This window comes from Chaetodon trifascialis, chromosome 14, assembly GCF_039877785.1.
Source record: "Chaetodon trifascialis isolate fChaTrf1 chromosome 14, fChaTrf1.hap1, whole genome shotgun sequence".
In the NCBI taxonomy this organism is placed as follows: domain Eukaryota; kingdom Metazoa; phylum Chordata; class Actinopteri; order Chaetodontiformes; family Chaetodontidae; genus Chaetodon; species Chaetodon trifascialis.
The window spans coordinates 25,498,121-25,513,770 of NC_092069.1; the positions used below are offsets into that span (position 1 = coordinate 25,498,121).

Below are 15,650 nucleotides of genomic sequence, written 5' to 3' on the forward strand. Positions count from 1 at the left end.
CAACCAAATAATCGAACAGGATGAATCATCGGTGTTCTTTGCTGTAATTTCTGCATTTTCTCCAATGGATAACACTTGAAGAAAAAAGTCCAGAACTCATTCGTTTTGCTGTTTTTGGCCTCTCAGGCATGAGAAACTGTTGGCTGTATAAGACCTGAAACGTTCTGTCTTCAACCATGTTTAAAGTCTCATGTTTTTGACGCGTTCGCCGTGATGTTTTTGATTATGTTCTCATTAATCAGACCACCGTTCTCTCGGAAAAGAATAGTCAGTCGTTTGGTGCCATCCGAGTTCAGATGGCTTCGTTTTGATCTGGTGAAACTGCTTCAAACGCGTCATTAACGTCCAGTCATGAGCCACGTTTCCGCCAGTGTAAGTTCAACCTTAGTGCCAGATTATCCGTCCACTGCTCGCTCACAGATACATGTTCACTGTCCTTTCTTTCCTGATGTCTGTGGCTTGTACATGCATGCACGCACACACACACACATTCATCCAGATCTGATGCTGAAAGTATTTCTTGGCGGTTTGTGCACAACACATCCTTCATATCTCAGATCTGGTTGAAGTTTCGGCCTGTCAGAGCTCTTTCTCTGCAACCCAGCGACACAGAAGACACACGGCCGTGAATCATGGCAAACATGGTTTATTGTCAATCTATACAACCCATAAATAAGAGTTCACAAAATAAAACTTTACACACTTTGTGGTTTGTTTCTGTTCTGCTGGCCCTCTGATTGTGAGGTTGATTTATGTACAAACTGGTATCAAACACTGAGTTTCACATCAAATCATTTAACATTACGCACAATTAACGACCTTTGATTGTGCACAGTTACATTCAATGCCCAAAGGATCACTTACATTCGTGTTCTACTACAAGTCTGGTGTTAGACTTTGACACCTTCAGCATTCAGGTGAATCTATAAAAAAATAAAAAATACAGCTTGATGTTGAAAATGTGGGATTCATTTTCAACATCAAGCTGTATTTTTTATTTTTTTATATAATCCGTCCTTGTATTAACAGGTTTGACGCCTGCGGGGCTTCGCTCCGTGAGGCCGACTTGGACAACGTTGGGTAAGTTATGAACGTGTCATTTAGACCTTTAGATAAAAAGAACATACGGCCGTGTCATCGTGCTAATTGGCAGTGTGAGACGTGTTTGCTGATGTTAATCTGGTGACTCAGGACTTCCTGCGTGGATATTAACCAAATCTCAAAAAACTCCATTTAAAACCTCAAATCAAACGTGTGACGGTCGCTCAGAGGACCAAACACACTGAGTCGACTCCCAACTCTGCAGCCTGACAGGACTTTTAGCCTCTTTGTCTCACTGCTTTGGTTTTACAGCTGCATGTAGACCAGAGGGTTGACTCTCAAATCGTCACATCGCTTCATGCAAGCAAAATCTACAGTTTTAGCAAAAGTGCAGCTACCGGTCGAGCGTCAAACAGCGGAACAGGGAGAGCTCAAATCCAGCGAGGTAATCATGTTCTGTGTCTGCTGGAATTGTAAGTCAGCAGTTTTTATGCTACCACGTTAGCTAAAAGCGCCAGTTTAGCTAACGTTATCTCCGAAGCGTGTTTCTGTCAGTGCATTTTGACTCCTTCTGCCCCCTAGTGGTAAAGAATCTCCTCACGCAGCTTTAATTTAAGGATCTGTGCCTTTTTTGCAAAACGTTTCAGTTCAATGATCAGCTAAAATTTTCAGAAAATACTTCCAAAACACTTTCAGTAAAGTTTCCACAATCATAGGAAAATATCTCACTTTATCGTTTCGACAAAATTCAGCGTAACAAGCCAGCGTGAAAGCCTCAGACATTACTCTGATCGGTCTCAGTGCCAAACACAGAAACAATAATTTACCTGTTTCTTTCTCAGCAGTTTCCACTTATATACAAAATTCATCATTGACACCATTTTAAAGAACATGATGTGATAAAGTTACGTTCGTTCTGTTGGCTACAGAAAGGCATGTCTGCAGAGGAGTCACTGCCAGCTTTAAAAAAAACCTTAAATAGCTCTAAAACAGCAAAAACATTTCGCCTCTTTTCTGTACAAAATGTGCTATCAGCAAGCGGCCGTCTATGAAAAACAGTAAAAATAGCTGCAGTGTCTCGATTCCCGGATGCTTTGGTTCACGTTGACGTTCCTTCAGATTCGATCCCACGAGAGTGAAAGTACAAAAATGAAAATATTCTGTCAATACCAAAAAATAAATCTTGAGACCTTTTTTTTTTTGTCTTTGAAGATGTTCTGTGGGGACGTTTGATGGCAAATCTATAAAAAATGACAAAACCATTAAAACAAACCAGTGATATGGCTTCTTTTTTCAGAACTGTGGAGCTCCACGAACAATAAATACGTTTTTAAATACAATAAAATTTAGTCAAAAAACACACGAGGCCTTCAGACAGAGAAGGTCTCTTCAGTCTGTATGTTAACGGGTCTGTTGAGGATTTTCATGTGGGCGGGGGGCCGTTGGTGTAGCGCAGCATGGGGTAGAAGGAGCGGGCGAAGTTGTTGGACAGTGTGCAGCTGTAGTCCTCCTCGGACAGGGGCACCAGGCAGGCCAGAACCAGCAGCATGAGGAAGAGCAGTTGAAGGGGGAAGGCAGCTCGTAGAACCCGGTAGAAGAGGGGTCGCTGTGGGGAGGAGTCCCTCCTGTCCTCCCTGGAAGCGGACAGAAGCCACAGATGTTTACTTTTCACTTCTTAACTCAGAGTCAAAGCTTTAAACTGCATCTCCAGTCCTCCCGACTCCTCTCATTGAGGATGACCCTGAGATGAAGTCGAAAGCTCTGGAAGAAGCTTCAGTTTGAGGCACAAAGAACGTTCGATTCTCACCGAGCTCGCTAAAGTTAAACATAGCATGTAGAAAACGTAGTGAACCTTCTGTCCCCTTAAAGTCAAAGTGCAGCTCTGGCTGTCAGATTTACCTTCTGGGCGCTGGTCGTCCAGCTGTAGCTGCCTGTAGATCAGCCTCCTCCTGCAGCAACAAACAGGTCACAGGTGTTAAATCACTTCACTCCTAAAACAGAGACTTTCTGGATTTGTAGGAAATGTCAGTGTGGCTGCATAAAAATGTAAAAACAGGTGAAGTTCAGCTTCAAATGTTCCTCCAGATTAAAGATAACATCAGTACAGACTGCATGTTAATGTTAGCATGTTAGCTTGTAACTGAATATCTTTACTGTGAAGTATTACATTGACTTAAACTATCTGAACTGTGTGTCCATCACTGTGAACTGAAGGTCAATACTCAGGTGTGAAGTCAATGTAAAATATTAAGGTGTGGTGAGATTAAATGGATTAAATGTGTGAATTGAAGATTAAAAATATTTAGGTGTGAACTGAAGGTAAATATTCAGATGTGAATTCAAGATTACATAGGTGTGAAGGGAAAGGTAAACATCCAGGTGTGAACAGAGGATAAAATATTTAGGTGTGTGAAGTCAATGTAAAATACTAAGGTGTGAACTAAAGATTAAATATGCAGGTATGAAGTGAAGGTGAACGTTCAGGTGTGAACAGAAGGTAAATATCCAGGTGTGAAGTCAATGTAATGTGAATGTTTGGGTGTGAACTGAAGGTTAAATTCAAGGTGTGAACTGAAGGTCAATATGCAGGTGTGAATGTTCAGGTGTGAAGTCAATGTAAAATATAGAGGTGTGGTGAAGATTAAATGGATTAAATGAATGAATGGAAGATTAAAAATATCCAGGTGTGAACTGATGGTCAATATGCAGGTGTGAACTGATGGTCAATATGCAGGTGTGAACTGAAGGTCAATATGCAGGTGTGAACGTTCAGGTGTGAACGTTCAGGTGTGAACTGCAGGTCAATAAGCAGGTGTGAACTGAAGGTCAACATGCAGGTGTGAACTGCAGGCCAATAAGCAGGTGTGAACTGCAGGTCAATAAGCAGGTGTGAACTGAAGGTCAACATGCAGGTGTGAATGTTCAGGTGTGAACTGCAGGTCAATAAGCAGGTGTGAACTGAAGGTCAACATGCAGGTGTGAACGTTCAGGTGTGAACTGCAGGTCAATAAGCAGGTGTGAACTGATGGTCAATAAGCAGGTGTGAACTGAAGGTCAATATGCAGGTGTGAACGTTCAGGTGTGAACATTCAGGTGTGAACTGCAGGTCAATAAGCAGGTGTGAACTGAAGGTCAACATGCAGGTGTGAACGTTCAGGTGTACCTTGTGCAGCAGCAGAGGAGCGCTGAGGGTTCCCAGACCGATGCTGTCCAGCTCAGAGCTGGTTAAGAAGGTTTCCTGAGACACAGACAGCAAGCACACATCAGGTAAGACAGACTGGACCAGTTTGGGGTCAGAGGTCGCAGGACTTCACCTCTGATAGCGTCTCATTCACAACGTCCTCCAAACACCAGACTGACATGACATGCAGGACTGTACAGTTGGCTAACATGAGGTCTGAATAAACCAGTGACCATTGGATGCATTCAGGGTTTAAAAGCATTTATTAAACTGCAGTGTGTCTATGGCAACAGGCACCTAAAACTGAGCACCTGAAGGTCTAATTTTACCTCATGTTTCATCAGATGTCGCTGCATTCAAAGGTGCAATCAGTGGTTTTGCCACCATGTCCTAAAACCTTGCATCTTTGCAATGTTTTATTATACGAGCCTGCAGTTTCTGAATGCTTCACCTCAGCCTGAGGTCAAAACGGACCCACCTGTCTTCCCTGCAGTGTCTGCAGGTCAGCGGCCGTCTGTCGCAGCAGGAGGTGCAGTTTGTTGCAGATGACGTGGACCTTCTCCTTGGCCTCTACGCTGTCTTCTCCTGTGGCCTCCAGGAGGAGCTCAGAGGAGATCTCCTGCAGCGAGGAGACCTGCCGCTGGCGGCCGCACAGCTCCTCCTGCAGAGTCTGCAGCAGGGGGCGACAGAGAGCACGAGTCAGTGTTTGATAGTCAGTGAACCAGAGCTCATGAGGAGGTTTCAGCAGCTGAAATGATGTCTGAGCTCACAGTGATGCAATTTCATAACTGTCTCTAGAAACTTAAGCTTAAGTTCGTAGAATGTAAGAAGGTAAAAGAAGACGCCTTTTTAAGAAGTGAATGAACAGCTTTTCCAACACTAAAATCCAAACACTGAACTCTTCTCTCTCACTTGTTTGCTGTGTGTACAATAAAGGTTTGTGTTTGTACAAACTGAGGATCTGGTGTTTAACTGCTGTCAGTATCAAAGTGAAGACTCCTGGAAAGCGTTGCTGGATGCTGGAAGCTGATGAACTGAATCAAACGTTTTAAAGGATGTTTGGAAATCAAACAGCTTCAAACAAGACGTCTCTGCTCACCGTCAGCGTGTCTCGGTGCTCCAGCAGGACGGAGCGCGACGTCGACGGGTCGCTGACGTTCACGGCGGCGAGCCTGTTCTCGGCCTTGGCGAGCCACATCAGCAGAGAGTGCAGCGTCTCGTGAAACTCCTGAAGAAGAAGAAGCGTAGAGGGCAAAGGTCACTGGAGCTGCTCATCTTTTAACGTCTTTGTTTGAACCAAACCTGCTCTCCGTGTCTCACCTGACACTGCATGAGTGCAGCGTGCAGCCGCCTCTCCCAGCTCTCCAGGCCGCCGCAGGCCTGCGTCCAGCTGTGATTGGCCGAGCCCAGAGCTTCCTGCAGCTCCCGCAGCTCGGCGCTGTCGCCCCGCAGGAAGTGACGGCTGCTCAGGTTGACGGAGATCATCAGACACTTGTAGCTGTTGAAAGTCTTCTGCATCTCCTGGACAGAAGAGGAGGAATGTGAGTCTTCATCTTCCTGAAAGGACTGTGATTGGACAGTTTCACCTGCGCTGACACTTGAACGCGGCGCACTCAGACTTTCATGAGTAAATAAATAAAATAAACACATAACTCAAGATTTAGTTGAGACGCCAAATTCTGCTCCGACTTGAACTCTTTTAGATGCAACATGAGATTTGAGCATTCATGAGTATTTGGTGTGAAAGACGTGTTTCTGTGTCTGTCTGTGTCTCATGTCTCTGTCTCACAGTGAATAAAGACCAGACTGAGACTTCCTGAGTGTTTGTGACTCGAGTCGTCTCTCAGGTTGTCGTACCTTTAGCTTCCTGATGTTGACTTCGATGTCTCGGATGCTGGTGGACGGAGCGATCCGCTGCAGCCTCTCCAGCTCCGGCAGCACCCTGGCCAACCAGGAAGTGACCTCACAGAGGTCGGAGTTCAGCTTCTGCCACTGCTGCAGGTCCTGCTTGATGTCGGCGTCGCTGTTGAACTTCTGCGCTTGCAGCAGCTCCCAGCGCTCGATCACGCCTGCAGAGAAACGGAGTTATGAACGCTGCTGGCGTCTCCCTTTAAACACGTTAGCATGATGCTAATGCTTAAAGGAATCTGTTTCAACACTGGAGCGCTTAACTTGTGTGAACGCGGACAAGCAAGGTGCTCATGGAGAAGACGAGCAGCCTCCACATGATGCTTTCACATCACCATGACACAATAAGTCGTCAGTGGATTAAAAGGCAATAATCAAACTAAAATGTCAGTTTTTTGTTGGTGTAGATTTGCTGCTTTTCTCTGTTCGTCAGTGAGGAGACGTCTCAGTTTCAGCCCTTTGTTAAACTGTCTGCCTCGTCCAGAGAGAAGCTGCATCGTTGTGTTTGTGAGACGAAACCACAGGCTTCGCTTTGACCAGCACTGCAGATCTATCAGGATTCAGACCTTCCGCTCTGTGTCGTCTCATTTCCTATGAATCTGAAGCGAGCGACGCCTCTCTGTTCAGCTACCTGTGCTGGTCTGCTTGTCGGCCATGCTGCTGGTCAGACCCGGATCCTCCGGCTCCTCCTCGTCGTTCAGGATCAGCTTGACCCTCTTCACGCTGTCGATGCTGCCGCTGCACTCCGACATGAGCTTAGCCTGAACACACACACAGAGCACACACACGGCTTTAACCTGAAGGCCGACCTCATCGCGCCGCGTCAGGATGCCGAGGGAAAGATTGGAGATGTTGGTGCGTGTCCTTACGTAGCCCTGCTGGCGGAAGGGAGTGCTGGTGTGCGTGGGAGACGAGCTCAGGCCTCGGATGACCTCTCGGGGGACTCGTTTCCTCTCTGGGGAGCCGGGCTGGTGCCAGCTGGGGGGGTCGGTCACTGACTTCACTGTGAGAGGGAAAACGAGCAAAATTAAGAAAGAAATGGAGAAAACCAAGACGACACAGAGGAGACGGTGACGCATGCAGAAGACTCAAATATCCGTCAAACACATGCAAAAACTTCCTCCTCAGCGTCATGCAGGCTCGTGTTTTTGGTTCTGTTTTTTAAAGTGATGAGTCGTAGCGGTGTGCAGCCACATCTGTGACTCAAGGTGAATGGATGGGGGGTGGGGGTGGGGGTGGATGGGATTGGTCCTTCAGCACACAGTGAGGCAGTCGCATGCAGGAGGCAGAGCGCCTACCAGAGGCCGATTTCACCGCCCTGACAGTCGCTTTAACGAAGGACTCTGAGCTCTCTGTGACCTTCGCATCTGAAAGAGAGAGCGCAGGTCAGCGGCGTCGCCTGCAGCTCTGAACAGGACGCAGCTCGAAGCACGAAGAACGAAGGACATCAGAACAGTGTGGACGTCCAGGAGAGAGGAAGACAAGGACGACCTGCGAGGCTGAACTGAGGTCTCATTAATACAGAGTGATGTCCTCTCCACCTATTTCAGTCCGTTAACTATAAAGTCATAAAATGTGATGCTATTGGTTTAAAATTGGTGGTTCTGAGTCTCTTTTAACTTCACTGCAGTCTGCAAATCAGTTTGCATCGACCTGAAACCTGAATGTCAATAACAAAAATAAACATATGAAGCTGTTGCTTGGCAACGCAGGTGGAAGCAGGGGCTGTTTTGAACACATGTTCAAGGACGCTCTGAAATCTCATCATTGCTTAGCGGAGTCTGGGCTTCTTTTTCCAAACAAACATCCAAAACAAAACGACCGAGCGTCACTGAATCCATCACGAGGAGGGATTTTAATGACGCCGTTCTTTCTTCTTCTTCGCTCCTCGCCGCTGCTTCACGACAATGACGATGAGAAAATAAAGCTGGAACTTTGTCAGATTACTCACAGCGTCTGTCTGAACGGCGGTTATTACCTGACAGGGCGCTGAAGAAGGTGGCGTCCTCGTCGTCCTCGTGCGACGATGACCCTCCCACGTCCACCGTGTGGTCCCACTCCAGCGGGATGGAGTCCACGCTGACAGGGGTCTCCCGTCCCGACCGCTCCAGAGGGGGCGCCAGGAGGTGACACACGGCCTGCCGTCCAGCTGAGGCTCCGCCTCCTGCCGGAACCTCCTCCTCCTCCTTCTTCCTCGCCTCCCTCCAGGAAGTCCCGCTGGTCAGATCAGGTGAGTCGTTGAGGTCCGTGTCCCGGTCCGACAGGTCCCTCTCCTCCTCCAGGACCTGACAAAACATTCAAGAGGACGACGAAGATGTTAAGCATCAGCTCTGCGGTCATCCACGTCCACAAACCACAGCCTCATTTTTTAATTTCAGAGTGAAACAATGCCATTGTGTGTTCTTCATCTTCACCTTCATCATCATTCACATCAGAGATCCACAGGAGGACAATCAATCAATCTGGATTCACAATGAACTTTTATTTCTAATCGTTTTCTAAACTTTTAAATCTACATTAAAAAAATAATAACAACTGACACACTGACGTTTGGTGGAAGAGGAAGTTTGCGGCGCAGTACTGACCGGCCGTCTGTTGACGAGGCGGTGGTGGAAGCGGGCCACCCTGCCGAACACCTCCTGGCAGTAGGAGTGCAGCTCCTCCAGCTCGTCCTCGATCAGCACGGCGTCCAGAGGGGCGCTCTTCTGGATCAGGTTCTCCCCAAACACGATCAGGGCGTCGATCTTGTTGGTGTTCAGGGTGATTTCCTGCTGGAAGGCCTGCAGGTTTGACGTGAGGACAGGAGGACACTTCAGTCATGGACAGAGTCACAGGAACAGATTTAAGGACATCAGCAGCAGGAGCACACTTACGTTCAGCTGCCTCATCTTGTCTTCGATGTCGCTCTCGGAGAAGTGCTCCACGTTGGTGAGCTGCAGGTCCATCTCCGTCAGCCACACCAGGATCCCCTCACGGGTTCCCTCGAAGTCCTCCCTCTGAGAGGTGAAGTGCTGCAGGAGCAGAAGACGGTTTAGAAACTGTTTCTGAGAACGCTTTCAATCATTAGCTTTGACCTGATCTGTCATTTCATGAGGGTCAGACGTACCAGGTGACATCAGACCTTTGACAGTGGACGTAAATATGCAAATCAGTCATATCATAAAGCAGGCATGTCCAAACTGTTCCACAAAGGGCCGTGTGGCTGCAGGTTTTTCTCCAACCAATCAAGAGGATGCAGTCTGACCAATCAGCTGTCTGAAGACTGAGATCAGCTGATGAAATGAGTCGTCTGGTGTGCTGCTGCTTGGTTGGAAAGAAAACCTTCAGCCACTCGGCCCTTTGTGGAATAGTTTGGACATGCCTGTCATAAAGAGCATGGACGAGCTTGGCGTCCTGCGCTCGTGTCTTCGTCCTCTCTCTGGACATTAACCCCTGTCACTGTATACTCTCACTCCTACATTAAGCACCGCCGACCCCGCTGATGTGAATATGGCTCAAAGGTCGAGCAGCACCAATCGGCTGAGTTCTTTGATGACACGACTTCCCTTTAAAGCACCGTAACCGTCCTCCATCTGCTCAGCGCCACATGCCACCACGACAACGACGTCCTGCCAACGTGACGCCTCGCGCCTCGTCACCATCTGAGAGGTGACCTAAATCCTGACGGCTTAGCGTGGAGAGCTGGGAGACGCTGGCAGATCAGCTGATCCGCGCTGGTGTTTGCTCTCTCCTTCTCTTCGTACTCGTTCTTTTTGTTTTCACGGTCAGAAGTAGTTTATATTCTGTTTTATTTTAAGAACCGTCCAATCAGCTCCTGACCTCTGACCTCCTGCCTCACCTTGAGTCTGCGGAGGACAGCGGCCACCCTCCTCTGCAGGCTGTCCCACCTCTGGTTCCCCTCGTGGACCATGACTTTGAGCTTGCTGGCGGCGTCGGTTCGGTTCTCCCGGGCCAGGCGGCGGTACTGTTTGTTGACCAGCTCCAGCTGAGTCAGGCGCTCGTGAACCTGCCGCTGGAACGCCTGAGAGGAGAACATAACGAAGAACTATGAGAACCCGTGTTGTCCGTCTGGTCTGTGCACAGATTTCAGCCTGTGCCTTTGAACGCATCACTCAAAGGTGATTTAAGGTAAAGCTCAGGATGGTTTATCTGCTGACTTGTCAAAGAAAGGAAAAACACGGAGAACTCAGAGGAAGAACAGCAGAACATAATGAGAATTAGCCAGTTCCTGTCTATCAGTAACATACTGGCTCTTTATCAGTCACTCGCAGTCTTTCACTACGAGCCCATTAACGAAGAGTTTTCCCTCAATGAACTCCTGATCAGTGCTTCCTCTAATTAGCAGCTCCTCACTAATTCTGTTTTAATCACATGACTGCATCACCTGACAAATACGGTCCTTGATTGGAGCTTGAGTGATCACCTGACTGACCGACTGATTCACACAAATGTCACAAAGTTTCAAAGACTATAAACTCAAAAGGATGGATGGATGGATGGATGGATGGATGGATGGATGGATGGATGGATGGATGGATGGATGGGTGGATGGATGGATGGATGGATGGATGGATGGGTGGATGGATGGATGGATGGATGGATGGATGGATGGATGGATGGATGGATGGATGGATGTAACAATGGAGGGACAGATGGATGGATGGATGGATGTAACAATGGAGGGACAGATGGATGGATGGATGGATGGAGGGACAGATGGATGGAGGGACAGATGGATGGATGGATGGATGGATGGATGGATGGATGGATGGATGGATGGATGGATGGATGGATGGATGGATGGATGGACGGACGGATGGATATACAGCTGAAAGCATCCACCAGTCCTCCACTCCCAGCTGCTCGGGAGGATTAAGAACCTTTTCCGGTCAGTTTAAGGGTTTGAACCTTCATCCTACTGATTCTAATGATTACGCTCCCACAGCTTCCATTACATCACCAACAGTCAGCATATAGGTCACTGGTTTTAGCGATCAGCACCACACTGGATCTCCGTTGAAGTGGAGATGAGCGTGCTTCAGCAGAGTCCAGATTACTAGACGCTAATCTGTGCCTCTAATCCAGAGGGACACATCAAAGGTTAGCGCTGTGTCCAGCGCAGCAGGACACCTGAGCCTGGACTGTACTGGGCTGGGACACAGAGTTTAAGACAAGTGTTTGATTGGTTGAAAACTGTCCCGACGATGTGTGTTGAATTCAACCTCAGCCTCTGAAGCTGCAGTTTGTTTCCTTTAATGGGAGATTTTCTACCACTGAAGGACCGCAGGAGTCCAGTGTGTGCCGTTAAAGGTGAAGAAATGAATCTTCTGTCATTTTTAAAATGGGAAACAAAACAAAAAGATACACAAGTGATTAATTTCTTAAAGTGGAAGAACTAAAATCACATCTGAATGTCAAAATGTTCAAGATGCTACTTTTCTTTATGACATTAAAAAGTCTTTTTTATTCATGTAGCCAGCGACTGGTCAGATTTTTATTCAATTTGCAGTAAATGTTAATTGTACTGCAAACATCTGGTCAAAACATCATGTGACCACGAGAGAAATCTAAATCTGGTGTTTTCCTTTACACTGACTGAATCTTTCACTGAACCACCTGCAAACTGAGCACGACCACGTTAGATTAACTCCTCAGATTCTACTGAACTCTGCAGCGTCTTCATCAGGACAATCACCTCGAACTTCTTGAGCTCCTCCTTGGCGCTGGTGTAGAGGACGTCGGCGGAGTCCGGGCTCGCCGCAGTGAGCTCAGCCGTCTTCAGCCAGTCCTCGAAGCGAGAGTAGTCGTCCAGGAACTTGCACCAGAGACGCCACGTCTCCTCAATCCTGAAACAGAAGGGACCATTGACCAAAGCCGACACAACCAAGATCTCATTGTGAGATTTCTTTTACTGTCGCTGCCGCTCACCTCATCCTCCTCTCCATGGACATGGCGCAGATGTTCCTCCAGCGTCGGTCCAGGCTGCGGGTGGTCTGCTGGATGGAGTCGTTCTCGGAGTCGCTGCCGCAGGCGTCGGCGTCGTGCAGCAGGACGTCGCAGAGCGTCAGCACCGACACCACGCTCTCCGTGTGCTGCTCGATGTCCCGCTGCAGGTCCTGCAGGTCAAACACGCCTTGTTTACTTTCACTCAGCGATGCAGGAAGAAGAAGATCAAGGCTCACATTTCACCGTTTTATCGGGAGTTCAACAACTGCTTTCAACACATTAGCACTCACAGAATAAACCTCATGAGAGTTAAAGCTCTGGAGAACTCTTATTTCCAAAGATAAGCTCACATTTTTCTCCTCTTTCTTCATCTGTTTACCACCGTCTCTCATGTCTGCATCACACTGTGAGACAGAGTTCGTCAAAGTCACGCTCGCTGTGTCTCAAACCTGCGAGACAAACTGATCCTGAGCAGCTTTGAGTTCTTCGAGGTGTTTCCACACTGCAGCGCTCATGGGAAACGAGGAGCCACAAACAGGTCGAATGAACTGGTGGTGATGATGAGACCTCCGCCGGTGCTTCACTTCCTGTTGTTAGCCATGTTGGTCTGTGGTGGACTCTGTGAGACACTGTGGACTGTCAGCGTCCGTATGGACCTGGGACACATTCTGGATCAGGAGAACTTCATCAACAACTCAGAGCTCCTAAATGGTCTTCAGAGCCAACAGAGGGCTTTTTGGTCTCTGGTGTGTGTGTGTGTGTGTGTGTGTGTGTGTGTGCGTGCGTGCGTGCGTGTGTGCGTGCGTGTGACAGCACTTTTGTCGGCTCCTGTTTGTTCAAAGTTACCTCTCTCTGTGTTGCCGTGGCGACTGCTGAAAGCTTAAAGAGCCCATCCACGCGGGAGTCATTTCAGCCGTCCCTCATCCACTAATGGCGGCTCTTTCTTTATTTCCTGCCTCACTTTCAGCAGCTCGCTGGCGTTCTGCTTTTTTTCCCGCCTGTCCGTCACCTGTCTCGGCTCTTTCTTCGTCCTTGTCCAAACTCGCACTCGAGTCCAATTCGCTCTTCAGACTTTGGGTGTATTTTTTTTTTTTTACTTCTGTCACTCATCGCGAGTATTTCACGAGTATTTTCAGGTGAGAGGAAATGATCAGAAAGAGACGATCAGCGCCTCGACACACGAGCGCAGGCCAGCTTCGTCCATCGTTAGCATGAAATTAACGCACCTGCGTCTGATTCGTCATAAAACTAGAACGAGAATTATCCAGAATCTGCCGGAGCCTGTGCGTATGAGCTGTGATTGCAGGTTCTGGAGGAAAATACGCTCACATGGTGCCTTTTCATGCCTGTCAGAAGCTGTTTTTAACTAAGAAAGGCTCCATGAAGCACCGTTCCTGACGAGTTCTTGGCAGAGCAGAACACTTTCAAACCTTAGCCGTTAGCGGTGACTCAGTCTGTGGCGTGAGGCGAAGGCGCGGAGACATGGAGGACGCATGTTCATGGCTGCTGTGTTCTTAAATGATCCAGCGTCTGTGCTGCTGAGAGCCATGACGCCAGGTAACAGAAGCGTCAGGTGAGCTCAGATGTTGCCTGTGTTTCTGATTGATCCATTACATCGTGCACCCGGCGTGAGCCAGTGAACAGCTGGATTAGGAAGCCGCACAGCTGTTCAGACCTGATGGTGCTTAGAGAGACACAGTGGAGCTGCACCAGCATCAGTGGAGGAAGACGCACCAGGACGCCATGACAGAAACAGAGTAAGAACAAAGACGCCGCTTCGCTCGAATGCAGCTTTTACTTTATTCACTCTGGTTTTCGTCTGTTTCCACGTCTGATGAGACGAGTAAAGGACTAAACCCTGACTAAGACGCTGACGCTGAAGGCCCAGTCGGCCCTCACACAGACCTGTTCTCATACAGGCTGCACAAAGCGCCGGCAGGATGCAACTAAAACGTCAAGAGAATACTTTTAATGCAACGATTTCACCTTGAATTGGTACACTGGTGACGTGCTGTGTTTGATCAGCTGACGTGTTTCGGCAGAGTTTGAGGGCTTTTTTGTTGATGTGTTACTATGACTACAGCAAATGCACTCACTTTCTGAAAGAAGTCATTTCATTCACCTTCTGTCTGAGTCTTTCCACGAGCCTTTCCATCCGTCCGCTTCCTGTTACGCCGCTAACTTTTCTCCTTTTAGTAACGTGGCAGTGCAGCGCAGCACAAAGGGACCAACCAAATGAAATCCATTTCCTTTCTCGGGGCCGCTGGCTCTCAGTGCATTCACCATCTCTCAGCCCAGTGTGGCAGCTTCCTGCTTTCCAAGTTCTTCCTGCAGCTTGCTGAGATTTCACTTTGCCGCGCACATTACTTCACTCTTGTACTATTATGCTGTTGCCCGCAACAGGGTGGCCGTAACATAAAGGGCGTAAAAGCAGCCGTGCTTCGCCGGTAAGTGAGTACTTCCTGCCCTAAAATTCCCTCAGAGTGGCCCGTGGTGTCGACCCTCAAAGTGGACTCTCCGTTCTGGTCTGAGCTGTCACAAAACAGCTTTTTAAGCCTTTTTTTAAAAAGATGTCTGAGTTCAGCAGCTGCACGGAGGTGTGAAGCGTTGCTGCTCGCATGTGTTTTACTGCCCTACTGATGACTGCCGGGTGAACCTTTGTTCTTCAGAGCTCCTTTCCTTCTGATCAGACTGATCAGTCTGAGAGGAAGAAAAGACGGCGTTTTCTTTGAAATTCAGGACAGAACATTGTGAAATAGTTTCTTATTGAACCAGAATCTGAACTGGTTTTAATGGGGTGCAGCTGAGTCTCCCAGCAGGAGACAAGTTAAGATATCCTGACTTTAAGGGCAGATCTCCAAAAACACTACAATTCCCATAATCGACCCTCAGCACACGCTTCGATGACTGAGGACCCTTCTGCTCACCTGCTGCTCGGCCAGCCTCCTCAGGATCTCGTCGCTGTGGCAGACGCTGTACACCACCGGCTTGGCGAGCTCCGCCTCGATGCGGGACAGCCATGTCCGCAGGTTGCTCATGTTCTTATCGAGCTGCTGCACCGTCACCAGCGTCTCCTTCAGCTTCCTCACCCTGCGGAGAGAAAAACGTCACGTTTCAGAAGGCGTCGCCGGAGTGTCGCTGAGAGATCATCGTCCCTGAAAGCGTGAACTTATTCTCCTTCTTCAGCACAAACATGGACACAACAGCTTTGTGCAGTGTTACGACTTCATCAGCAAACTAAAACAACAGTGAATTTATCCATGAACAAGTACTGTGAGCGTCACAGCCTGATAGATCCTCTTCCTGTCCCAAACGTGGATTAATCCGCTGCTGAAAATAGTCCCCAACGAAAGCAGCACTTCCTCCAGTTTGAGTACAATTTGCTTAAAACGACAGCGAGCAGCTGTTTGAGGACATCACTGAGCTTTGATCTCAAAGCAAACAATAAATTAAAGAGCCGTTTTCAAAGTAGGAAGAAGTGTGCTTAGAGGGGAGAGCGACGGACAGGAAGTACTGAGAGACGGACAAACACGAACAGAATGTGTTGACATTAAACATATTTATTCTTTAAACC

General features: G+C 48.1%; 1 protein-coding gene across 1 annotated transcript in view; it reads right to left on the bottom strand.

The window, feature by feature from the left end:
* Positions 1 to 1,526: 1,526 nt before the first annotated feature.
* The window catches only part of syne2b (spectrin repeat containing, nuclear envelope 2b), a 105,034-nt gene continuing 90,910 nt past the window's right edge, over positions 1,527 to 15,650 (bottom strand). Inside the window, 17 exon segments of the mRNA XM_070978598.1 lie at positions 1,527 to 2,675; positions 2,941 to 2,990; positions 4,205 to 4,279; positions 4,701 to 4,892; positions 5,322 to 5,450; positions 5,543 to 5,743; positions 6,080 to 6,291; positions 6,762 to 6,891; positions 7,000 to 7,108; positions 7,407 to 7,497; positions 8,109 to 8,415; positions 8,716 to 8,910; positions 9,004 to 9,141; positions 9,969 to 10,151; positions 11,826 to 11,976; positions 12,059 to 12,246; positions 15,004 to 15,166. Coding sequence (XP_070834699.1) covers positions 2,465 to 2,675; positions 2,941 to 2,990; positions 4,205 to 4,279; positions 4,701 to 4,892; positions 5,322 to 5,450; positions 5,543 to 5,743; positions 6,080 to 6,291; positions 6,762 to 6,891; positions 7,000 to 7,108; positions 7,407 to 7,497; positions 8,109 to 8,415; positions 8,716 to 8,910; positions 9,004 to 9,141; positions 9,969 to 10,151; positions 11,826 to 11,976; positions 12,059 to 12,246; positions 15,004 to 15,166 — 2,725 coding nt within the window. The 3' untranslated portion in view covers positions 1,527 to 2,464.